This window comes from Ranitomeya variabilis, chromosome 5 (assembly GCF_051348905.1).
Source record: "Ranitomeya variabilis isolate aRanVar5 chromosome 5, aRanVar5.hap1, whole genome shotgun sequence".
In the NCBI taxonomy this organism is placed as follows: Eukaryota; Metazoa; Chordata; class Amphibia; order Anura; family Dendrobatidae; genus Ranitomeya; species Ranitomeya variabilis.
Window position 1 is genome coordinate 70,924,660 of NC_135236.1, and position 26,885 is coordinate 70,951,544.

The 26,885-nt window shown below is 42.5% G+C and overlaps 1 protein-coding gene across 1 annotated transcript; it reads right to left on the reverse strand.

Moving 5' to 3' along the window:
• Positions 1–365: 365 nt before the first annotated feature.
• Positions 366–22,983, reverse strand: LOC143774522 (tumor necrosis factor receptor superfamily member 10B-like). Its single transcript, XM_077262182.1, has 9 exons — positions 22,817–22,983; positions 16,499–16,598; positions 9,378–9,509; positions 7,658–7,772; positions 6,823–6,908; positions 5,272–5,361; positions 4,147–4,166; positions 2,624–2,738; positions 366–898 (listed from the first exon to the last, which is right to left on the reverse strand). The coding sequence occupies exons 1-9, from the start codon at positions 22,883–22,885 to the stop codon at positions 615–617; spliced, it is 1,011 nt and encodes a 336-aa protein (XP_077118297.1). The 5' UTR covers positions 22,886–22,983; the 3' UTR covers positions 366–614.
• Between the last annotated feature and the right edge of the window lie 3,902 nt (positions 22,984–26,885).

Below are 26,885 nucleotides of genomic sequence, written 5' to 3' on the forward strand. Positions count from 1 at the left end.
GCCTTGTGAATCCTCACAACACGCAGTGATTCTCCAGTGCCGGGAGAGCGCGATCATGTGATATGCATACTTCCAGCCACATACCGACTAGACGTATGCAGCCTTGCTCATTAGACTTGTATTAAGCACACCCCGCATGTCTAGTTGGCATGTGACAGCATAAATGCAAATTGCATACTAGAGGTCAAGCGCCCACCAGCTATACGTATATAGCCATTTTTTCTGTCCCTTACACTTTACAGCACATCGAAAAATGGCGATATTTCTGGCTATATAGTCAGTTCCTTGGTCAGCTGGGCAGTGGACGGTGAGTTTCAGTTACACTAACACATTCCCACAGATCAATGACACACTACACAGCTCATGACTTTGGTTTTTGATGAAGGGTTTATTTTTGGGGGGTAGTTTTTAATTTTTTTTTTTTTTTTTATGACTTTTTTTTTTACAAAAATATAATAAATAAGATTTTGTTCTAAAGCCCCTACACACATTAGAGTAATGTCAGCCAAACTGCCCGATTTTAGCACGTGAAGTGCTCCTTTGTATGGTAGAGATCGGCGGGATAGCCACCAGCTGAATAATCGGCCAACAACTGTCTAAAGTGTATGGAGCCCTTAGGTCGACCTCTCGAAAAGTCCATCCTCAATCAATTTATCAGTTATTTCTTGCGCCACTTTCCTCAACTGAATGGAGTCCAGTTTGCTCAACCCAATGTTCACGTCAAACTTCTTATCCTGGTGCAATCGTGACAGCATGGTGTAACGCTGGTTTTCTGTGCCTGTGTTGTCGACTTTTATGTTTTCAATCTCATTACTAGAAAGTCCCAGGTCTCGAACAAATCTTTCAAATTTATTTGCAGGAACTAGATCCACAAAAATATTGAAAACACTGTTAATGGCTGTAAAGATAAAAAGGAAACATGTTGTAAGATGGCGGCTTTAATCACACACAGGTATCAGCACAATGGTTTGCTTACATAGTTGTTTTACCAGAGCAAGTCTAGAGTAACTTCACATGAACATTAGCAGCAATGGTCAGTCCCTATCTTTTTACATTGAAGCATCTAATGAGCGTGTGCAAAGGTCTTTATGAAGGAAGGGGGGGGCTACATTTCCTATTGGGGGATCCTCTCTTGCGTAGAGAGGTGTTACTCATCATTTTAATCCTTCCTCTGCTGATAAGGAAACTGCTGTAAACTCTGATTGAAAATAGCAAGATTATTAAATTAATTTTTAGAATAAATGTCGTGATATGAGGAAAAAAAAATGCCAAATTTAAAAAAAAAAAAAGAGAATTTAACACAAAAATGAGGATAAAAAAATAAATCGTTTTCTGATGCAGCTTCTTTGAAAGCTGTTTTATACGCAGAGATTTCTGACCAATCTGATCACTTTTACAGATGAAAAAATTGCTCTTAGTCGGCCATTTAGACTTCTCTAGGAGATAAGCCGCCGGCTGACTTGTTAGTTGTGTATGGGAGAGTTGGCGGAGATAGTTATTGGCTGAACGATCTGCCAAAGCATCGCTCAGCCGACAATCATCCAGTGTGTATGGCCAACTTTACTGCCAGGATTCCCCCACGGAGTACAGTACATCTGTGAGTCCCACTAGTGAGAAATCCTACCCATCGGTGGAGCCTTTTTGACCTGAGATTGTAAAATCGGATCCCCATTAATCTCTTAAAGGGCTTTTCCAGTTTAGGAAACTAGTTTTTGTACACCCTATTATGGATCTTTAAATTAATAGAAGGGGGATCTTCTATTCCAGACCCTCATTTCTTCACCAGAGTGGAGAACATTACAAAGAGCTTCTCTCACTCTGGAGAACAATGTCCTGTCCTGACTTACACAGACAAGGTATTAATTTGAATGGACACTGCGTAATGTGTAGTTTTCCCTGTGGTGGCGCTGCAGGGAAATCAAGCACTTACTGCCTGTGTTTTCCACAGATTACAGACAATCATTGGGGTTCCAACATGGGTGTTGAGATCAGCCTATTGTCAAGAGACCCTGCTATCATGTAGGGATTGTCTTTTCAAGGTAAAACTGCTGGATTGTTTGTAAGGATTGTCCTTTCAAGGTGAAACTTCTGGATAGTTTGTAAGGATTGTCCTTTCAAGGTAAAACTAATGGATTATTTGTAAGGATTGTCCTTTCAAGGTAAAACTGCTGGATTGTTTGTAAGGATTGTCCTTTCAAGGTGAAACTTCTGGATTGTTTGTAAGGATTGTCCTTTCAAGGTAAAACTGCTGGATTATTTGTAAGGATTGTCCTTTCAAGGTAAAACTGCTGGATTATTTGTAAGGATTGTCCTTTCAAGGTAAAACTAATGGATTGTTTGTAAGGATTGTCCTTTCAAGGTAAAACTGCTGGATTATTTGTAAGGATTGTCCTTTCAAGGTAAAACTAATGGATTGTTTGTAAGGATTGTCCTTTCAAGGTAAAACTGCAGGATTTGAGGTTTCAGGTTAAATCTGCCCATCCAGTTGCAATTAAAGACTGTGATTTTGGCCTAATAGTACATATACACATTTGTAGGACTGGATTAAACTAAAACTATAGGAGAGATTTTAAATTTAGGAAGAAGGGTTGATATGCAAGCACCATTTTCATTTTCGGCCTACCTTCATTTCGTTCATTTTCTGCAATGTCTTCCTTCAGGCGAAGTGTCGGTGAGAGGAAAGGTGTCTCTGTGTCCTCCCTTGAAGCCTCATCACATTTGAAAGATACAGTTAATATCTGCCAGTTAAATATAGTTTACATGTCTCAGTCAGTGTACACAAACATGTCGGAGCTTATATCTACCATATGTGCCGGAAATAAATATATAATCAACTAAAATCAGCAATATTTGGCTTTCGCGTATAAAGAAAGAAGAAAAAGGGCGGGACGGGGTAAGATATACAGCACATTTAGGGAGATTTATTTACCAAAAATATGGAGAGCTTAATTAGTGGCAAAATGTATTATAACTTTTTTTTTTTTTTTTTTAGCACTGATTTGATTTCTTGGAAAATTTAGAGTAAAAGGGATAAGAGAAGTTGACAAATTTGCCAGTCATAAATTGAAGGGATACATTTCCTCCAATATATTCTGCAGCATTTTGATAATTTTGGCACAACTTACACTAATTTTGCACCCAACCTAAATCATGCGCTGTGCAATATTACTGATAAATCTCTTATAATGTTTCTCTGTGCAAGTAAGGGAAGGACGGCCACAGATATGGTGAAGATTCTGCCATCCTTATGGCCAATGTGGACGTAGAATAATAATTTATGTGTTAATACAATGATTAAAGAGTACGGTAATTAAACCTTTTTTATAATGTAATTAATTTATTTTTTTATTTTACTTGGGCTCGGCTAGTAACTGCAATTTGGGTTGACAGTGGCATTTTTATTTATTTTTCTTTTTTTTAAATATTCATCTATTTTACACATTGTGACCCTCATAATTCATAAAAGACCTTTGGATCGTTGGGGAGGGGATCTTAATTTCACTTTTGAAATATTTTTATTTTCATGTGATTTCCCCTGTGACTGAGGCTGGTCTATTAGCCCCAGTTACAGGGGAAATGCTGCCTGCTGGCTGCGTGGCAGAGTTGTCCGGGCCTCCTGTGACCCAGCAGCTTCTCCTTTTTTATGCACAGTGCTATGTATGGAGGACACGCAGCTACTAAAATCAGAAGTTAAAACTGCACTTTTAGCCTGACGTTGGAGACAGAAGGAAGCAAAATTAGGTAAAGGAGTCTATAACAAAAAATTCATCACTTTGCAAAAGTTGATCTCTCATTAAATAAACAGCAATAATAAAAAGTTTCGGTACTTTTTCAATCTTTTCCATTGTTTAGTTACTATTTATACAATCACCAAAGGTAATTTCCTTTATTGCAAAATTGTGAGCGATGAGAGCGGTGCATGACACTGTAACAGGAAAATAAAAGGAAGCTAAATGTGACAGCAGAATCTTCCATATGCTAGAAGGACAGGTAAAGGCAAATATGCATGCATTTGGGGTCCAAGCTAGTGTGACACCTGCGTACCATGTCCCATGTAAATGCAAAGTACACCATTTGTAGATAAAGAAAATGAGACAACACGTGTTAGAAGAACACATATAGCAGCAGCGGGGCATTTGCACTTACCTTTGGGATCCATCTTGATCCTGAAAAAAATATTTTAAAAAGTCAAAATTAGTTGGAATTGATCTACAATGACACAAAATATAAAGAAGGAGGCTGAAGCCTGAGCCGAAGGATGAAGAAGACCCCACACGAGGCTGCTGTGGGCTGGTAGAGAAAGGGGGTGAAGTAGGAGGAGATGTAAAGAGTGGGCATTAGAGAATTAGAGAAGTAGAGAAGACCCCGCCTGTCCCCCTTGATGTTTTGCGTAGTTCCTGTACGGTTTAATGTACACAGATTTCACTTTCTAATGTATAATCAGCTCTTTAAGGTGTGGGAGTGGGGTGGCTGATCTGTGCTGTGTCACAATGGCTATAGGTGGACAGGGGTAAATGTTGGTGGGGAGGGTCTGATCATGGGTATGACCCCCACAATTTATGGAGAACATTTTTTGGTAGGATGAAATTTGAAGCTCTTATGAGGTGGTGTCATTAGGAGCAGGTTGGAAAGTTTAGCCACGTGCGGTGCAGTGTGATATTCCTGAGCCAAAGGGTAAAAATGTTGGAGTATTGGCATTATTTGGACGCCTGACCTTCGGAGTTCCAATGATCCCCTACATCGTGAAACATGAAGCATAATATGCGGACTAGTTTGGGGTGTCCTGATCCAAACCTGTCAGCATCATAAACATGATATGAGGCTGTTGAGTGCAGGATGGGAGTCCCGAGGTCAGTCCGTGCATTATGGTCCTTACATGGGCCCTGTTTCCCGAATGTCTGAATTTGACTTAATATCGTAATATATGTTTGATAATAAAATGGCTGCTGTGGCCAATTTAATTACATTTAAGTCTCAAATCTTTTATTCAGGAATGAGTCAGAGACAGTAAAGGGGATCCTATGTTGGTTGGTGAGGTGAGGGATGGGATGGAGGGTTGAAGGAATCTAATGGATTGAAGGGCCGAATTCTACTTTATAGGTACATATTATGCTCTATTTAGTCCAGGACATATCTGCAACCTGTCAAACTATGACTTCATGACTGGCAGGCAATGCTGAGGGTTGTAGTTTATTAACAGCAGGAAAGCTGCAGGCTGTAGTCCATTGGTTTACACTATTTCATACCACAGAGGTTCTAAAGTACACTTACTTTCAATGGACTTCCTAATCCAGAAGAACCAGACACAGGTGCCAGCCGACAAGAGGAGGACAATTCCCAAAATAGGCACCAGGATGGCGACTGAGAAAGAATAGCAAAATTAGATATCACATACGTCAGGTGGAAAACGAACTGGAGCTATAAGCCCTCACCCATATGAAATGTATTCACTGGATGACATGTAGCTGCTGATTTAAGCTACCGATACTGTGTCACCTCCTGCTTGGGGAGGGAGAGAGGGAGCTGCCTCGTTCATAGTGTGGACACAGAGCTATTCATATAGACTAAAGAGGCATGGATGTAAGGGTTTGGCTACAAGCGGAGGAATGGCTGGATGTAGTTCAGCTACTGGTTGGTGCTTTAGATGCTGTGAGAGTTCCTGCTAGGAGAGGGAGAGAGGGAGCTGCCTCATTCATAGTGTGGACACAGAGCTATTCATATAGACTAAAAGAGGCACGGATGTAAGGGTTTGGCTACAAGCGGAGGAATGGCTGGATGTAGTTCAGCTACTGGTTGGTGCTTTAGATGCTGTGAGAGTTCCTGCTAGGAGAGGGAGAGAGGGAGCTGCCTCATTCATAGTGTGGACACAGAGCTATTCATATAGACTAAAAGAGGCACGGATGTAAGGGTTTGGCTACAAGCGGAGGAATGGCTGGATATAGTTCAGCTACTGGTTGGTGCTTTAGATGCTGTGAGAGTTCCTGCTAGGAGAGGGAGAGAGGGAGCTGCCTCATTCATAGTGTGGACACAGAGCTATTCATATAGACTAAAAGAGGCATGGATGTAAGGGTTTGGCTACAAGCGGAGGAATGGCTGGATGTAGTTCAGCTACTGGTTGGTGCTTTAGATGCTGTGAGAGTTCCTGCTAGGAGAGGGAGAGAGGGAGCTGCTTCGTTCATAGTGTGGACACAGAGCTATTCATATAGACTAAAAGAGGCACGGAAGTAAGGGTTTGGCTACAAGCGGAGGAATGGCTGGATGTAGTTCAGCTACTGGTTGGTGATTTAGATGCTGTGAGAGTTCCTGCTAGGAGAGGGAGAGAGGGAGCTGCCTCATTCATAGTGTGGACACAGAGCTATTCATATAGACTAAAAGAGGCACGGAAGTAAGGGTTTGGCTACAAGCGGAGGAATGGCTGGATATAGTTCAGCTACTGGTTGGTGCTTTAGATGCTGTGAGAGTTCCTGCTAGGAGAGGGAGAGAGGGAGCTGCTTCGTTCATAGTGTGGACACAGAGCTATTCATATAGACTAAAAGAGGCACGGAAGTAAGGGTTTGGCTACAAGCGGAGGAATGGCTGGATATAGTTCAGCTACTGGTTGGTGCTTAAGATGCTGTGAGAGTTCCTGCTAGGAGAGGGAGAGAGGGAGCTGCCTCATTCATAGTCTGGACACAGAGTTACATACAATTAAATCTGGGTCTTGTTTTATAGCTTTTGTTGTGGAGACAATTTTGTAGTTACAGCTTGTTGTACACATTTTAAATGAACTACGGCAAGAGAAAGACAAATATCATTACTAGAAGACAATAAGGAGGAGCTTACTTAGATTGCTGCCAGTTTCTGGAGGTGCACATTGTGTGTCAGTTGTGGAATTGCAGGGTGCCTGTTTCACCTCATTTGGTGGACAACTGAAGGACAAAGACAACACTAGATCACGATGAGCACATATCTATTAAAAGTTTATAGCTCACCTTGAAAACAATTTGCAAATATTTTAGATTACAGTCGTCCAAACCCGGCTTTACCCAATTACTGTGGGATCACTGATGGTCACATGGTATGGTGGCAGACGTTGGGAAGAATGAAGGATCAGAGAGGATACATATGCCATAAGATGCTCCTTAGGCATCATTCAGACGTCTGACTTTCGCCTACGAGTGCTATCCATGATTATCACGGAGAGCACTCATACCTGTGAGAGTCTCCAGGACCATTCACATGTCCTTTATTTTTCACGGACCGAGCTGTCTTTGGAAGACCTTAGTCTCGGATCAAAATTGGCAAGTCTGTGGGTCCATGAAAAAAATCGGACTGCACTCGGATGACATGATGTCTGAGTGCAAACATAGGAGAAGGTGGAGAAACCTTTTCTTTTCTCCATGTACAAGAAGAACAGATAACTCTCGGACCACACTCTGATCAAAATAATCGGTCAATTTTTCTCATATGTGAGAAAAACAGACGTCTGAATGAGGCCTTATCTTTGGATAGCAGACAAGTATCCCCGCAAAAGGGGAGTGATAATGTCACAATTTAATCAAATAAGTGTCACCTAGAGTTCTATTATAAAGCTAAATATCCACGAATGATCCACTAATCTTCTGTTTGTGTTTAGTGCATGTGGCTAAGAGGCCCACGTGACATGCTGAGCCCTCACCTGGTTGTGCATTTTTGGCAAATCTCACAGGACTCATCAGGAGGGCAGAAAGTTCCTTCCTTGCACTGGCACACGGTGTTCTTTGTGATCGTGCATGGAGACTCCTCTCTTTGATCTGTAAATGATAACGTTGATTAGACCAGAAGGAGGCTGGCTGGCATTGATATAAGTGCGGGGTGTGTTCGGAAGGGGTGCAAACAAGCCACTGGTTCTTGACCACGGTTAGGACAGCAATGTTAATCTTTATCCTTGGTCAAGGAAAGCCTTGCTTAGCTATCTCTTCTTTGCTGATCATCACAAACAATACAAAAAATCATATAATAGAAACAAATAATAAGTCATTATTATTAATATTGGCTATATGAGTGTAATCATATTGTTCTTCATAGCTGGCTGTCACTCTGACAATGCACTTTTACATTATCTCAGTAGTTAGGCTGGAAAATCCCAGCTTCCTGCACACTCTTCCTACTAGAAAGGTCTAGGACGTGAATGTGGTTTAGTTAATGAATAAGCCACAGCTAAGCGATTTCTTGATGGTACAATATGTCCTGAAACAAAGAGCCTATTTCTTGTATAACTCCGAGAAGGTGGACTGCTGAAATCCTCACAAGGGAGCTGCCTTTAAGAGGACCTTTAAATTGCTAAAAAAAAAATTGAGTCCGATACCTTTTAAAAATCCATGAGCTCCCCTGATTCTGCAGTTCTTTTCTGTTTTGCACTACGTCACTCCATTACAGAGATATTTACATTTGTTGCTTTTGTACTGCACTATGTGAAATCTCTGATTACAGACCAACTGGGCCATTCTTCAGTCTTCTTTGGGGGGGCTTGTGCTTTCACTTCTCCCTACCAGAAGCAATGTGTTTGTCAACGTCTAGGAGGGAAGGTTGGAAGCACATGCAACTAGAAAAGACTGTGAAAAAATGCCCAGTTGTTCTGCAAAGCAGAGATTTCACATATTGCGCTCCAGATGCAGCAAATGTGAAAATTTCTGCAACGTGGCAATTTAGCAGCAGAATCAGGGAAGCTCAGGGATTTTTAAGAGGTATTTAACTCATGGATGAAAAAGAGCTTCACATGTTTAGCATGCTACCCCACTACATTAAAAGAAGAGGATTCGTTGACCTCCGACAAAAAATATATATATCTTTATATAACAAAGGAACTGTTATGATTCCTCTGCTCAGAGTGTCTGGGATTCAGTGATGGACAGCTCTGTCATCCTATCCTGTGCTGGGGCGTGCTGAACTGTCAGTGCAGAAGTGCTGAGATTTCCACAGGTGCCCCCAGTTCTTGGTAATTGCCCTGCTATTTAGGTGAGCTGTCTGGCCCAGATCACTGCCAGTCAAAAGTTTGTTCTAAGCCTGTGATCTCTGGTGTGTGTGTACCCGATTCCTGTGCTGTAAGTTCTGATCTGCTGCTGCTGACCTTTGGTCAGTGTTCTGACTACCCATTTGTTATTGCCCCTTTGCATCCGATATTCTGCTGCTAACCTATGGACCGTGTTCTGACTACCCGTTTGTTATTGCCCCTTTGCTTATCCGCTATTTCTCCAGCATTCTGACCCTGGCATGTGACCTGACTTCTGACTTCATATTTACCCTTGGTATACTATGTGCTCTTTTGGTATTGACCCTGAAACGTCTGACTTCGTTGACTCACGGCCTGGCCGTGGGTTGTGATTAGCGTCACAGGAACTACTGGAGAGGTAGCTCACCTGAACGGCATACTTTACATGGAAGGCAATACGTCAGACCTGTCAAGTGCTCGCTGTATGTATGTCCAGGATGACATGGTGCACAAGTGCCCAGAGAGTCCGGGCTGGTGCAGTGATTCAATACATAAGAACCTACAAAAGAAACAAAAGTATATAAGAGTTATTAACCCTACCACACTGGACATTCTGGTACCCATCAATATAAACAAGGCCACTAATGCAAAATGTCATATCCTAGTTATTTTTCCCTTATTTTCTTTTATTATATTTTGTCTAATTTTCCAAATAATACGAAAAAATATATAAAGAAATCTTCTCCATGTGTCCAAGGAGCTCAAGCATATCTATCTCTCCTCCTCCTCACAGTCCTGTGTATGACTGAAAGATAACTGACTGCAGCAGGAGCCTCTCCCCTCTGCTCCATTGCAAAGCCCCAACCTTGGGTCTCTGCCTTCCTGATCACTGTGTACACAGCACTGAACAAGCACTGTCAGTGCCTCCATCTCTGGACCCAGTGATCGCTGGGTGTAGGGTGGAAGTAGGAACTGTTGGCTCCTCGGAGACCCAGTCAGCTCTGCTATACAGCCAGAAGGGTGAGTTTCCACTGTAACTGGGGCTAATATACTATCCTCAGTTACAATGGAAATCAGAGGAAAAAAAGTAGTTAAACGTTGAAATGTTATGAAATAAATACCGTAACTAAAAAAAACAAAAAATAAATAAATGAATATACAGCTAATCCAAATTGTTGTTACCTTCCCTACCCAAAGGTAAAATGTGTCTGATAATATAAATATTTGGAGGAGCAAATTTTAAAATGTATTTTAGGGGTCCTACATTTTTTTACCAAAAATGGGAGAAACGGACCCATCCTTTATTTTCCCACTGAGATCAGCAAAAAAATAAAAACGAGAATATAAAATAAACATAAATATTAGGCCCCAGGAAAAAAAAAAAAGATGCAAAAATTATATCAATAGCCGAATGACAAAAATGTTTATCGCTCTTTAAACCACAGTTACGAAAAAAAATAAACAAAATTGTGCCTGGTCCAGAAGGAAGGTAATTGGCCCGGTCCTGCACCGGTTAATGCAAGGAGACGGATACAGAAGGATGTTGTGAAGTTAAAGGCTTTATTCTAATGGAAATGTTCTTAGAACCGGAATGTGTCAACAGAAAAGTATGCGAGCAATCTGCGATACCGGCAAAATGTCTGAAATGTGGCTCCTTGTCACCCTGAAAACCTTCCCAACGTCACCGCTCTGCTGTACAGAGCCGCACCCTGATATAGTGGCGTGATGTGTTCTAACATAACACTCGTTGCCATACCAACCGGAAATGAATGAATTAGGTTCTGATTTAGAACCAATTGTCTAAAAGCGGTCCTAGCTGATAGTTCTACCCCTTCATTCTAGTAACTGGTGGGGTTCGCGCATCAATATCTTCACCCCAAAACTCATTGTCAGATGTCCAAATTATGTAACAGCCAGAGACTAAATTCTAAAACATGGTGAGCCAGAAGCCACCACTAAGAGGAGCTTAGAATTAGATTAGGACAGCTTTGTTGCCCCCCTATTTGCCATATCTCAGTTGACAGTACCACATGTAGTGTCCTGATGGCGGCTCACAGATAAATCAATGTACCCATCCTGATTATCACTTATTTTCCCCAGGATTTGTCACATAGCGACATGACTTGGGAACATATTGCAATGTTGAGTTGCCATGAGGCATCTTGATGATGCCATCATACCAGATTGCCAGAAGGAATACCAAGAAGATGTCAGGTCAGTATTATTCCTCCGAATGCTTCAGAGACCCATATTGTGGCGCACAGAGGATGCCATGGCTCTGGTTTACAGACCCTAAAGCCGGCCATACAGAATAGATATCTGTCAGTTGAAGGAGAGCTTGAGAGCTACCTCCCTGGATTACCGCATACGCAGGAACGATCAACCGATCTCTCCTGTATTCTCCTTGAGAAGGATCTGGCAGTGGCTTATCTGTGTGCCGATGGAACAAAAGGATTAGACTTTGAAATTCCAAGAGGCGGATCCTTCACTTCTGAAAAATGAAGTCACGCGGCTTTCATCTAATGTGTCCTTTAGGCGCCTAAAGATGGCACACAACAATTACCAGTTTGGTCTATGAGCTCTGAATCTGCCCCTGTAGACAGAAATGCTACTCTAGTCAGGGACTGGAGAAACACTTCTGTCGTAAGAACCTCTGCCATTTTTGCTGAATTTGACGAGCGGGCATAGCCATGCTCCATCCTGCATTGGCTCCTCTTCACCTCCACACATTTCAGCAGAGATGCTTCCAACTGGTATGAAAATGCCAAAAGTCTCAAAACGTTTGCAACTTTCAAAGTGTCGTAGGGCAGTTTCCTGGAGAAAACCCCTTAATGAATCATCCCTAGAATGTGTATCCTCAGTCTTATATATTCTATATTCTATATTTAGCAGGTTTTGGAGCAGAAACTCTTTTCACTACGCCAAAAACCAGATAAACTAGATCAGGAAATTCCCGTCCTTCCAGTCCATAGTCCAAATTCCCCTGATAAAGCAGCAGTTTCCTCACTGTACAGATCACAAGACGCTGGGGAGGGGTGAGTGCGAAATATGGCATTTCACCAGCTAAAACCAGTGTTTCATACAAGTGATGTCAGTGCGGATAGATCCCTTAGGGGCTCCAGTTGTGCATATGCGGACTAAGGGAAGGCAATACATAAAGACAAGAAAGTTCCCCTATTTTTCTAGCTCTGAATCGACTTCCATGCTTTTCTTCAAGGGGTTGTACAAAATTAGAAAAACTAGTCTACTTTCTTGTGTACCCCCAACCTACTGTCTCCTTCCCCATAATCCTGTAGAATGTAAGCCCACAAGGGCAGGGTCCTCGCCCCTCTGCATCAGTCTGTCATTGTTAGTCTGTCTACTGTAAGTGATATCTGTAATCTGTATGTAACCCCTTCTCATGTACAGCACCATGGAATCAATGGTGCTATAGAAATAAATAATAATAATAATAATAATAATAAACAGCGCCCCACCAGTCTTTAGGTTGTGTCTGGTATTGCAGCTCTTCTGTAATATCACTAAAAACCTATAGACAGGGGCATATCTGTAGGGGATGCAGAGGTAGCAGCTGCCTGCCGACGAGGGCCAAAGACCCCTTTACCACAAAAGACCCCAGTATTACAATAAAACATGGGGGCAGGGGGTCTACTATAGATATTGCACAGGAGCCCAAAAGCTTCAAGTTTAAGGTAGTCTGTTAGCACAAAGTGACTGTTCAAACCAAGCACAGATGCTCGGTGCACCCTTGGCGTGGCCAAACAGTTCAGTGCACCCTCCGACCTGGAAGTTTTGCCGTCATCTCTGCCCCTTCTTCTTTGATTGACAGCTGAGGTTTTACAGAGAGGGGCACACATAGATATTAATCAAGTAGGGAGGAAGGTGCACTGACCTGTTCGGCCACACCAGGGGTGCACTTAGTGCCTTTGCTTGGTTTGAACAGTCATTTTGTGCTGACAGACTCCGGTTCAGCCTTTTAATCCCATTATTATAATGGTGGCCTCCTCCGTCTACTTTCGTAATTTGGAGATTTTCTCTCCTAGAGGCACCACTTGGCAGCATATGGGGTACTTTGGAGGTGCAGCGAAAGGCAAAAATCTACCACCATTTTTATAGTGATATATTTTTGGCTGATTTTTATTCACTTTGCATATAATTATTCCACTAATGACCAAAACATCCGGGGTTTTCCAGGCTTCTTGGAAATGGAACAAAAATAAATCTAGCCATTTGTATTTCACCATTCATATACTTCTCCTTTCTGTGGCTCTGCTTGCTGCAATCTTAGTCCCGTGTACCTACCGCAAGATGTATTTATAGTGCCCAATATCACATGACCACACCGTCCTTATATGATGTTATATCCAGGGGGACAGGCAGAGGCAGAAGACTCATTTTCATTATTAGATATATTTTATTTATAATTTTCTACCCCTTCTCTATACCACCAGGGATCATAAAAATTACCATTCTCCATCCAGGATCCTGACATTAGCAGTATTTAGTGCTCCAGTTCACCATGTATTCAATCCTTATCAATTTAGTGCCCTAGACCACCAGGGATCCTAAAATAAACCTGCAAATGTTAACGTTGCCAGTTTTACTGCTCTAGCCCACCAGGTATACTATTCTAAACCCTTCACTGACCTAGACCACCATGAATACCAAAATGAAACCCCCAACAACCCTAGAATATTGTGAGTCCTAACATTAACCCCTCCATTGCCAATAACCCTACAAGGGATTCTGACATTAAGCTAAAGGACTCAAGACCACCAGGGATATTGACATTAACATTAGTGATGAGCGAATATACTCGTTACTCGAGATTTCCCGAGCACGCTCGGGGGTCCTCCGAGTATTTTTTAGTGCCCGGAGATTTAGTTTTTCTTGCCGCAGCTGAATGATTTACATCTGTTAGCCAGCATAAGTACATGTGGGGGTTGCCTGGTTGCTAGGGAATCCCCACATGTAATCAAGCAGGCTAGTAGCTGTAAATCATCCAGCTGCGGCGAAAAAACCTAAATCTCCGAGCACTAAAAAACACTCGGAGGACCCCCGAGCGTGCTCGAGAAATCTTGAGTAACGAGTATATTCGCTCATCACTAAGGCCGGCGTCACACTGGCGAGTTTTACGGACGTAAGAGCGCAGAAACTACGTCCGTAAAACTCGCATTACATACGGCACAATTATTCTCAATGGGGCTGCTCCTATTAGCCGTATATTACGGTTCAGTATTATACGGCTTTCTACGGCCGTACAAAATCGCAGCATGCTGCGTTTGTCAGCGTATTGCGCAAATAATACGCCAATGAAAGTCTATGGGGGCGAGAAAAATAGGGATTCCACACGGACCTGCAGTGTGACTTGCGAGAAATACGCAGCGCTGTTAGTGAAAAGTCGGTAATTCAATTGCCGGCTTTTTCCTTCTCCTTCACAAACCCGACAGGATATGAGACATGGTTTACATACAGTAAACCATCTCATATCCCCATTTTTTTTGCATATTCCACACTACTAATGTTAGTAGTGTGTGTATGCAAAATTTGGGCGCTGTAGCTGCTAAAATAAAGGGTTAAATGGCGGAAAAAATTGGCGTGGGCTCCCGCGCAATTTTCTCCGCCAGAGTGGTAAAGCCAGTGACTGAGGGCAGATATTAATAGCCAGGAGAGGGTCCATGGTTATTGGCCCCCCCCTGGCTACAAACATCTGCCCCCAGCCACCCCAGAAAAGGCACATCTGGAAGATGCGCCTATTCTGGCACTTGGCCACTCTCTTCCCACTCCCGTGTAGCGGTGGGATATGGGGTAATGAAGGGTTAATGTCACCTTGCTATTGGAAGGTGACATTAAGCCAGATTAATAATGGAGAGGCGTCAATTATGTCACCTATCCATTATTAATCCAATTGTAGGAAAGGGTTAAAAAACACACACACACATGATTAAAAAGGATTTTAATGAAATAAACACAGCGGTTGTTTTAATATTTTATTGTTCTCGCAATCCATTTGCAGACCCTCGCTTGGAAAAATAATAAACGCACAAGATACATACCCTCTGATGAACCGTCACGTCCCACGAGGTAATCCATCTGAAGGGGTTAACTAATATTACAGGCAGGAGCCCTGCAAATGCAGCTGTGCTCCGTGCCTGTAATCCCCGGCGAATGAAGGAAATGTAGGTCATTGACCTACATTTCCTTCAGTCGCGGTGAGGCGCCCCCTGGTGGATGTCCTCATATGACCTGGGGCGTGGGAAAAAGTTCCCAGGCTGCAGTTCATGAGAACATCCAGCAGGGGCGCATCACCGCGACTGAATGTAAGTACAGATCCTGCTTTCCTTTCAGCACCCGGGGATTACAGGCACGAGCGAGTGGTTTATCGCAGCTCTGCCTGTAATATTAGTTAACCCCTTCAGATGGATTACTTCGTGGGACGTGATCTGACATCAGAAGGTATGTATATTGTGCGTTAAATATTTTGCCAAGTGAGGGCCTGCAAATGGATTGCGAGAACAATAAATTATTACAACAACCGCTGTGTTTATTTCATTAAAATACTTTTAAATCATGTGTGTGTGTGTTTTTTAACCCTTTCCTACAATTGGATTAATAATGGATAGGTGACATAATTGACGCCTCTCCATTATTAATCTGGCTTAATGTCACCTTCCAATAGCAAGGTGGCATTAACCCTTCATTACCCCATATCCCACCGCTACAGGGAGTGGGAAGAGAGTGGCCAAGTGCCAGAATAGGCGCATCTTCCAGATGTGCCTTTTCTGGGGTGGCTGGGGGCAGATGTTTTTAGCCACGGGGGGGCCAATAACCATGGACCCTCTCCTGGCTATTAATATCTGCCCTCAGTCACTGGCTTTACCATTCTGGCGGAGAAAATTGCGCGGGAGCCCACGCCAATTTTTTCCGCGATTTAACCCTTTATTTTAGCAGCTACAGCGCTGAAATTTTGCACATACACACTACTAACATTAGTAGTGTGGAATATTCAAAAAAAAGGGGATATGAGATGGTTTACTGTATGTAAACCATGTCTCATATCCTGTCGGGTTTGGGAAGGAGAAATGAAAAGCCGGCAATTGAATTACCGGCTGTTCACAGATATCGCGCTGAATGAAATATAAATACAGAATATATATATATGTGTCTCAATGACATATATATATATATACATACTGTATATATGTTTTAATGAACATTTGAGCACATAAATCCATTAGATGTCGGTTTTGCAAGCCTGCGCGAAAATCTCGCAGTACGGATGCCATACGGATTACATACGGAGGATGCCATGCGCAAAATACGCTGACACACCCTGACTACGGATCACTATTTTGGGAACATTTCACCGTATTTCGGCCGTATTACGGACGTATAATACGTGGCGTATTGTCTTACGCCAAGTGTGAGGCCGGCCTAATTAACATCCTTGCTGGCCTAGACCTGAATGCTTTATAATACAATTTTCCTGGATTTTATAAATTACATTATATTTGGCATTATATATTTTAAAAAGAAGTCGAAAATTACCTGGAGAACATCTCCGACACCGAATGTTTCCATCCATATAGTAAATTTCATCAGGATCAAAGTCAGTTCTTCCAGATAGGGGGGACGTGTGCACCAGACCCTGCAGGAAAGACACATCAGCGTTAGGTTTCCCCATTCAGCGTATATTGAATTAGAAACTAACTCATTACATTTTGGAGCATATGTTATCATAGGATAGTGGCATCACCCTCACTGTTTAACAACCTGTATTTCCCCTTTATCCGTTAGTAAATTTCTGCTAATGTTCTAAAATCTCCTCAGTTACCAAAAAAAAAAAAAAGCATCAGAGCTGTGAGAGGGAGGAGGGATCTGCACTGATGTGACATCGCCTCAGGAAGAATCTGTCCACTAGCAGAAGGAAGGCTATGTATTGGGTGTAGTATTTATAGTACACCAGTATGTAAGCAGGTAACACTCATGCCTATTGATTCCCAGGTACTATCTGATTTTACTAGCACACCTAGCTTAAAGGGCTTTGCCCAGAATTAACTATTATCCTATATTCACAAGACCTTTTGGACCCCCAGCAATCCAGAGAATGGCCCTCTGCAGAGCCATTTGTTGAATGGAGTGGAGGTGCCCATTCTCAATTTAAGCTCCATTAATTGTCTACGGGACTGTTATTTCCAGCAGTTCCATAGACAATGAATGGAGCCAAATACAAGAATGCGCACTTCCACTCCATTCACACCAGAATGCTACAGAGCGCCATTCTCGAAATTGAGCAGTTGTATCCCCAGCTATCCTATAGAGAGGGGATTACTTAGAAACAATTCTTTTTTTTTATTCCTGGTTAGGGCTCGTGCAGACAACAGGGCAGTGTGAACCCCCTCAACAGGCACTCGAATGCCGGCATCCTGGCTGTCTCTTGTAATCACTAGGCTCCTGCAACATCATGGTGCGATATACATCATGATATCAAGATGTCCTGGGGGGCTTTAATCACAGGGGGCACCTAGGTTGTCAGGATTAGAGTGCCGACCAAAGACGTTCGCAATCCCTTGGTCGGGCTGGCACGGAGTGCCGAAGTGGTCACCAGACTAGGATAGTGAGAATATTTTTGCTCACCTCTAATGAAACCCCCTTTTCTATAATTTCTCTCATCTTAAAGTCGTATCTGACTGTGTATTTTTTTCCATTGTGCGGGAAGGGGGGGGGGGGGAAACAAACACCAGACAGAAGACAGGCTTGTTACGTAATCGAGACCAAAAGTCGTAAAACTGCATTCCTAACCTTAGGGCGCCTGGGAAGTAAAGTTCACGGATGAGGAGTTTCAAAACCAGGAGCTTCACAATGAAATGGTTACGGCCGAATATTACAATAAATTGACTTTTATAATAACACAATGATGATGAATAAATGATGAAAAATGAATACCATAAATAGCGTGTAGTATTAAATTGTATTGTAATTTTTAAGGTAAGTCAAATTGTATTGGGCACTCTCATACATTGCACTACGTTATCCGTGTCAGATAACCAAACCACAAGGTCATTTTTAATATTTAAATGTATTGCCCTCCTTTACTAAATTATCTAGAAATGTACTTAACGGGGTTCTCCAGTAAAAACTAAACCTGCACAGTAAAGCAGCCTGGAGAAAGAGCCCAAGAAGTCACACTAGTCCCTTCAACAGCACCAGATCGGAAGAGATAACACCATGATCACCAATGAACTGACATCTGAGGCCACTGGTCGGCAGAAGGACCTGTTGTCTCGTGGTTGGTTGCCATGCTTTCCGGTGTGGCGAGGCTACCAGATTCATGGGGTGAGTATGTCCTGTAGGCCACGTTCACACATTCAGTATTTGGTCACTATTTTACCTCAGCATTTGAAAGCCAAAATCAGGAGTGGAACAATCAGAGGAAAAGTATAATAGAAACACGTCACCACTTCTGTATTTATCACCCACTCCTGGTTTTGGCTTAGAAATACTGAGGTAAAATACTGACCAAATACTGATAGTATTAACGTGGCCTAACACCTTTCTCCAGGCTGGGTCCTGGCTTAGCCTTTAAAATGAGCAGTCATCCAGCCCCCTTCACACAGTGCCAATACAGGAAAGGCTGTTCTTCGGCGCTCTAAAATGGACGGCTATGAAAGCCTACCTACATCATGGTAGCGTCACATGTTTCCGTCTGTCACACAGGACTCGGGAGGAAGGTATTAACCTTTCATCCATATTTTCATCTACTATGTGTTCACTATTATTTGTGGCCTTAAATCACTAATATGTATGATCTGTAGGTTTGAGAAAAAGCTAGGATAACCTAATGTTTCCTCCTATCTCCAGCCCTACGGACGTATATAAATGCAAATTAAATGTTAAACATTTTGAGAAAAATGTGCAAAAAAAAAAAATATATAAATGTTCCTTGCAGAGGAGGATGCCACCAGGAATTCAGCTATATATTATGATTACACCTGCAGCTTATGGCATGGGAATAGTTCATTGCCTGCCATTCTCATGATATAGGGGTTTTATCACCATAAAAGTAAAAGGCCGTGATGGGAAGGAGGTTAATATATACCGTACATCTTGCCTAAACTTGAGGAGATAAAAGCAAAAAAAAAGATAAGAAAATTAAAAATCCTCGTACCTACCCCTATAGGAGAACAGGGGCTTTAGATCCCGCGATCATGTCTGGTTGGAGTAGAGGGGCGCATTCTCGACCACCGCTTAATACAGTGACTATGGGACTGACTTCTGTTCTCAGCGATCGCCAAATTGTCCCCCATCCTATGAATATGGGGTAACGTTCAATTATGGGAAAATCCTTTTAAAAAGACTCTCGCTACCTTGTTTGTTGGTCATTGCGGCCATATTGGTTTTACATTGAAGATCGCAATTACAAAACCAGATCTAAGATTATCTAATCATCCATGAGTTTATGACTTGATTTACGCAGGATGATTATGTAATGAATTTTGCAATTGCGCTCGATTTGAAGGACGAGTCATGATCAAAGGAAAGTCAGTCTTATTTTCCATGAGGAAGCCTTCCAGACTCCATATTAAATAAGGCCAAGAGGTTACCATCATTTGGAAAATGCAGCGGATACAAAACTTGTGTCACCCCTGCATTTTTTATTATCTCTACCTAAATAAAATTATCTAAAATCCCGAATATATTTAATGACAACCTGGTGTACAAACTTTTCAGCACCTATTCGTAGCTTGCTGTCACATTATCAACGTTGCCAATCTAGGGACACTTTAGTCCCATTCCCGATCGTGGCCAGGACTTCACCAATCCAGAAAGGCTCATTTGTGTAAGTCTCACCTTTGTTTGGCCTGGAAATACCAAAATTCCCTGGGACCGTTTCTTAAAAATTGTAAAAGTCCTGGCAAATGCCATACCCTAGGCATGTACAAAGGAGTCACATGTACCCGGCATGTTTCATTTCAAAGGGCGTAGTGTAGAATGACTCAACTCCTTTTCTCCTTCTAGAACAAGGAAGGAGAGTTTCCAGTATGTTGTAATATATAGCTCCATGAAGCTGGTTCGCAACCAGTTTACATCAATTGCCTGCAACACCACCCCTCCCCCCCAAAAAAAAAAAAATTGATCAAAGTGACAATAAATTGTGTAGCACCGCAATACATCCGTGTTGCATGCTAGCGCTGCAATTTTTCTTTTTCCAGTTAGAAGTTTGGAATATTTTTTTTTGTATTCGATAAAAACGGACTGATGGGAAAACGGACCAAAAATAGATGAAAATCGGATCAAAAATGGATAGCAAATAATAATAAAAAAAGACATTTGACTGAGGCCTCATAGATATTTAAAAGAATTAGCCAGTAATCATACCAATTATAATGTTATATAATGTTTGGTGAATGATGCATGGCTTATAATAAGAAATCTAATAAATTATGATAATAACCAGGAGTTGGCTACATGCGTACTACCCTGGGAGTGGTGAGATGGTGCCACCACACACTAAATATAAACATTTTCTGGGAATCCTGGAGCGGTGCCATATGGACACCCTATATATTCAACCTGAAATCCTGTATAATTAGTGTGCGCTCGATGAAACCTTACTAATTATAAACCCTGAATTTTCTGTATCGTCCCGGAGCATTGCAGATGAGTTCTCCTACTACAAGAATCACGGAGAGCTTATTTGCATGTTATTTCCCAGAGAGCATTGCCTGTTAGGCTGCCTATACCAGCTGGATCTCGGGGATAGAAGACTGGAAGACTCTGAGGTCTTAATGGACTCACTAATTATTGGGCAGTGTTTTGCCGGTTGAGAACACACTCATCGGTCGGCGCCGGTTTAAAGCCTCAGTCTCTCATTCTGTATGGAGATCATGACTATGATTATGCCCCCATACAGCCGTTAAGATGTCGGCAGCACATCCCCGTGTACTAGAGGAGAAGTGCTCCTGGTAACGATAATTCAATGGCCGGTAGGAAATATCTAATCAGCCACCCGATAAGTGTTTTGCTCATTCATCGGCGGCATGCCAAGGATCGTGAAGGCTCGTTTGTAGCTTATTTCCCCTTGTAAGTCTTCACTATTGACATATCAAGTGTCCATATTGGATGGGGCTTACTGCAAGTCAATCATATGTGACATAGCTAATGCCTTAATATAGCATATGACTTTGCATGTAGGCACCTGAAAATGGAAAAACTCCAACATGCCCCAACTATTATGGGTCTTCAAAGAGGTATTGTCAAGTTTCCCAATAGCTGGAGATCTACCCTGTGGGAGCCCCATCGATCCCTAGAATCGGGGCTCCAAAGAATCCTGTGTGCATGGAGCAGAGGTCAATCATGTGTCCTGACGTTCCATTCGTTCTTATGGGTGTACCGAAGACCACCCGAGCGCAGCGCTCAGCAATCTCCGGGGCCCCTTTAAGACTAAATGGAGCGGCAGTGCACATGATCAAGCTCCACTCAATTCACAAGGGACAACTTAGAACTATGGCTATCGGAATCGGTGGGGTCCCAGCAGTTAGACCCCCAGCAATTGGGACGTTATCCGCTATTCCATGGATAAGGGAGAACGTTCAAAATTGGGAATACCCCTTTAATACTGTTGGACTTATATGTGCCAAAGGGATCTTATTGGACCCCTTGTGATCCAGATCCTGTGTGTGACTACAACCCATGCACCTACTATAGCTTTGCCCCTGTGTACAACATAGATATGTAATACGGCCATGCGCATGAGCCCTCAGTGTATGATCACTGCCAATTTATCCCCTGTCTACAGACAGAAAGCGAAAACATCCCCCCTTATACCAGTTATACCACCTATTTTCATGGTTTAAGACATTGCTTTTTGCCATTAATAATTAATGACACAAATGATAAAACTATTACGTCATAATTTCATGAAAAAAAAATATTTAAATAAAAATGTTTAAAAAGTAAAAAATTAAAAAAAATTAAATAATTATTTGTATTAATTTTTCTAATTTGTGCATTTGACTTACGGTAGGATCACTGCGTTTTTTTTTTTCTCTTATTTATGTAGTGTAAAACAATAATCAACCATTGTAGCAGAAATTACCATACAATTACCATTAATATATTTTTTTTCTGATCCGTGGCTAAACAAATGGATCAGTTTGGTTCTGTGTAATTTACGGATAATTTATATATATTATTGAATACATTTTGAAATGTTTTATAGATGATTTGTAGAATGCTTACAGTATATAGTCGACGGATTAGGTTTCTAACCGTTCCATATTACCTGAAAATTAATAATTATATTTTATAGACTCTAAGACGCACTTGCTAGAAAGTCACTGCGATTTATATAACCTCAAAAAGAGGAAACAATATATACCGTATAGATCCTGGACAGGCTATGAGCAAGAAACCCTGGACTGTTTGGTCGAAATGGGGAAAAAAAAAATCAGTTGTCACCATTGGTTGTTGCTAAATACTAACACAAAGTACTAATAGATTTTTTCTATCAGGTTTTTTGCTTGTTTCAGTCTTTTTATAGAAACACAGATTAAATATATGAATATTATAGACATGTGGATCGTTGTCACTGTACTGGGAGAATGCGAAACCAAGACATAATGAATTAAAAAAAGAAAACTTAAAAAGGAAAAAAAAATAAAATATATATATATATATATATATATATATATATATATATATATATATATATATATATATATATATATAGATAGATATAGATATCCAGAATGTATATATGTATGTGTATATATATATATATATATATATATATATATATATAGTATATAGTATTTTTTTCCCCTGGGAAAATAAAATAAAAGATTAAAGTATGTAAACTCTTACCAAAAAGAAGAATAAGGCCAGGGTCATTGCCAGAAATTGCAATTTGGTTTTCGCCCCTTGTGGGGCCATGAGCAGATAATCCAAAGAATTTAGAGTCCAGGAGAATGGAATTTAGAAGTTGAGTTGAGGTGAAGTTGACTCGTTGCGTATCTTAACATCTCAGATCTTCTCAGGCTTCGGTGGAAGCATTTATAGGGAATTTCGGCCCCGCCTCCTGTGACGTGCAGAAACACATCCAAGCGAACCCATCGAAAATGTAAGAGCTCCCACTAGGGGCAGTAGGTAGAATTGCAATAACTTTAAAAAGACTAGTGACTGAAACATTTTCATATATTACCAGCATTTCTCCCAAGAACTAAACCTTCGTCATCCTCCCGGGTTGTGTACAATTGTGGTGTCAGTGAATGCTTAGCACTCAGTGATATGATGTGTAATTAGGACATTGTTCACCTTGCTTTGATTTGCACACCTTACCACCATGTTTTAGTTTGGGGGGTCTAGTTTTAGGTCTGCATATATTCAAGGGTTTGGTTTGTGCAAAATTTGCTCATTTCTACCACGATCTATTTCGGGCAAGTTTTCTCAGATCGGACAGCAGATTCGATTTGATCTGAATAAAATTCTACAAAAAAAAGACATTTATTACGCTCCCGACCCCAAATCATAGGAAATAAAGGGCCGAGAAGGCCTTTTTTTTAATAAAAACATTTGTTACAGGCTACATAGTTACATAGGTTGAAAGACCTCGGTCCATCAAGTTCAACCTTTCTCCACCAATTGTGCACTTTGTCACAACATTAACTATAACCCACAATGTTATGTGTATAGAGGAAATCATCCAGCAATTTTTTTTAAAGCTGTTATAGTGTCTGCCATTACTACCTCCTGTGGTCGGTGTTCCACAGTCTGACTGCTCTAACTGTAAAGAACCCTTTCCTTTTTAGCTGCCGGAAACGCCTTTCTTCTATCCGTAATGAATGCTCCCTGGTCCTAAGTATGGTCCTTGGTAGGAATAAGTTATACGCCAGTCCTTTGTACTGACTACATATGTGGAGGCATCTTGTATAAAAGGCACCCTCTGCAGTATGGAGGTGCCTGAGCAACCTCTGTAGTTTCCTTCATTTACTTTGTAAGTTGCTGGGTCCACCGTACTAGTATCACATGTAGTTAGTACGTGAATTTGATCTCATGGTCCTTGTGTGCCAGAATTCTTGGTTCTTGGCCAATGCCTGAACCTGAAACCGCATTGGCTGTCCTTGAACCCGAAGTGGCACCAGGTGGTCTCTGAATCCAAAGCGGCACCTGGCGGTCCAGAACCCAAAGCTGCACCTGACAGTCCCTGAATCCAAAGTGGCACCTGACAGTCCGGAAGTCGAAGCCGCACCTAGTGGTCCATGAAACTGTAGCCGCAACTGGCGGATCCTGAAACCAAAGCCGCATCTGGCGGTCCCTGAACCTGAAGTCGCACCTAGCAGTCCCTGAAACTTTAGCTGCACCTGGTGGTCCCTGAACCCAAAGTTGCACCTGGCGGTCACTGAGCCTGAAGTCACACCTGGTGGTCCCTGAACCTGTACCCGCACCTGCGGTACCTGTGCCTGAAGCCTGACACCGCTTCCGGTGGTACCTGAATCATGAAGCCACACCGGCGGTACGTAAACCTTGAAGCCACACCTACAGTACCCAAACCTGAAACCTTTCCGGTGGTACTGAAACCAGCACTAGTGTCTATCCTGGTTAGCGTTCCAGAGTCCATACTATTGGAGCCTGTCTCAGTATACGAGTGCTACCCATGGACTCAGAATTAGTATCCAGTCTGTCCCAAACCTGTGCTGTCTGAACAGCGTCTGGATCCAGTCTTGCCTGTGACTCCGAGTCCGTGTCTGCCATCCTGCCCCTGGAGTCAGCAGCTGCATTACCGGGGACTGGCTAGGAGTGGTACCTGGCAGCTACCTGCAGCTCAAGTCTGACTCCACCATCAGGATCTCTAGAGAAAACCAGGTAGCCGCTGAGCTACGTCCCACCTAGGTAAGCCCAGGCCCGTGGGACAGTGGGTCCACAAACCCCGTGCGCCACCTGCATGCATGGCAAGCACTACCGCTCCATTCATTCTAATAGGAGCACTGAAGATTAGCTCAGCGCTGGTCTTGCCAATCTCTGGCATTAAGAATGAATGGAGCAGTAGTGCGAATGAATGGAGCAGTAGTGCACATGAATGACCTCCACTGCATTTGGAGCAGCCCCCAGATGCAGGACGGCGGGGTACTCGGTACCGGGTCTCTCGGTTCTGAGGATGTCACGGTGGCCTGACCCGGTCCGTGGTCCTGCTAAGGGGCGCCCAATAAAAGGTGTAGGTGGTGGTGTAGGTCGCAGTAAATAACGAGGACACAGGGTTGCAGTCTCTTTACCTTTTTACTGAAGGCTTCGGCATCCACAATCCAGAGCACTGTTAACTGGGCTGTCTGAGACCGGCCGGTCTGAAGGCACATCCAGAGTTCCCTTTGCAGGTGGAAATCAGTGCCTACCTACTAGCGCCTGGGTGTTGTAGTACTTCCCTGCTGAGCACCACGGGATAGTCCTCACAACTGTCGTGTATGGTTCTGTTCTTTCTCTCCGTCCCCCAGATGATATGGATAGGACGCACCCGTATGACGGGGTAGGCCTGGAGTTATTTTATAGGGACCCTAGAGACGCCCCTCTCCCACAATTGCCTCCGTTGTCTTCATTAGGTGATTTAGGTGAGGCAGCCAACCTATAATTAACTGTCCTGCCGTTGGTTTGAAGTAATGCGTGGAGCCCAATACTTCCTCGGCGTTCCGGCCACCGGCTACGCGCCTCAGTAGGATGTTGCCGATCTCGGGGCACGACTCCTACTGGTTCTTTCGCCTTTGAGCTGTGATCTCGTTTCTCACTTCTCCACAATATACTTCGCTTCTTGTCCTTTCTTAAGATACCGCCGCAATGAAGTGCAGGCGCGGCTCCGTAAAGATCTGTCCTTTTCGCTAGGCCTCTGTCAGGATCCCACCCCTGACAGGGACCCCCCTGAATCCTCCCAATGAACCTCTTCTCTCACTAGGTGTTGCCTGGGCAAAACCCAGTCAGCTTCTCTCTAACTTCCTATCCAACCCCCAGTTTTACCAGAGTGTGAGGAGTGGCCTAATCATAGAACCCTTTGCTCCCCCTGGTGGCCGGAGTGTGAAGTGTAATGTGTGACTGTGATACCTGGTCAGGTGAACTCCTTAAATGCCATCTGACGTACCATAATTCCCTTTAGTGGCGGAGCGACAGTACTGCAACGACCAGGACTCTGGGGCGCTGCACATTCATCTGGGGCTTTTCAGAATCTCGCTACTTGGGAACGGTCAGACTTCCAGCGAATGGAAACTTATCCCATTGCCCACGGCCACCAGAAGCACACAGTGTACGGAGCCAAAAGAGCACAGCTCCGTTCTCTATGTAGTGGCCAGTCATGGGAACTGCAGCTCAGATCACATTCACTTCTATGTGAGCTGATCTGCAGTATTTGAGAATGGCCACAAAACAGAGAACGTAGATAAGCTGTTCGGGTTCTGTACACTGTGCGCTTCTAGTTCCAAATAACTAATTACGGTTAGGTCATTAACCCCTTAACGACCAGGGGTATTTCAGTTTTTGAATTTCTGTTTTTTTGCTCCTCTTCTTCCCAGAGTCATAACTTTTTTATTTTTTGTCGATATGGCCATGTGAGCGCTTGGTTTTTGCAGGACAAGTTGTACTTTTGAACTACACCATTGGTTTTAACATATCGTGTACTGGAAAATGGGACAAATATTTGAAATGTGGTGAAATTGTAATAAAGTGCAATTCCACAGTTGTTGAACAAAAAATCCAAAATTTGTAAAAAAAATACATTTTTTTTAAAAATGACACCATTTTCCGAGACCTGTAGCGTTGCCATTTTTAGTGATCTGGGGCTTATTTTTTGCGCCCCGAGCTGACGTTGATACGATTTTGGTGTAGATACGATTGTTTGATCGCCCATTATTGAATTTTGGTGCAACGTAGCTGAGACCAAAAAAAGTAATTCTGGCAT

Bases quoted from the DNA above. Each gene is read 5' to 3' on its own strand.
- LOC143774522 (XM_077262182.1), bottom strand. From the start codon at position 22,885: ATGGCCCCACAAGGGGCGAAAACCAAATTGCAATTTCTGGCAATGACC. The intron at 16,599-22,816 runs GTAAGAGTTTAC...TCTTTCCTGCAG, and splicing joins TGGCCTTATTCTTCTTTTTG to GGTCTGGTGCACACGTCCCC. The intron at 2,739-4,146 runs GTAAGTGCAAAT...TTTAACTGGCAG, and splicing joins GATCAAGATGGATCCCAAAG to ATATTAACTGTATCTTTCAA.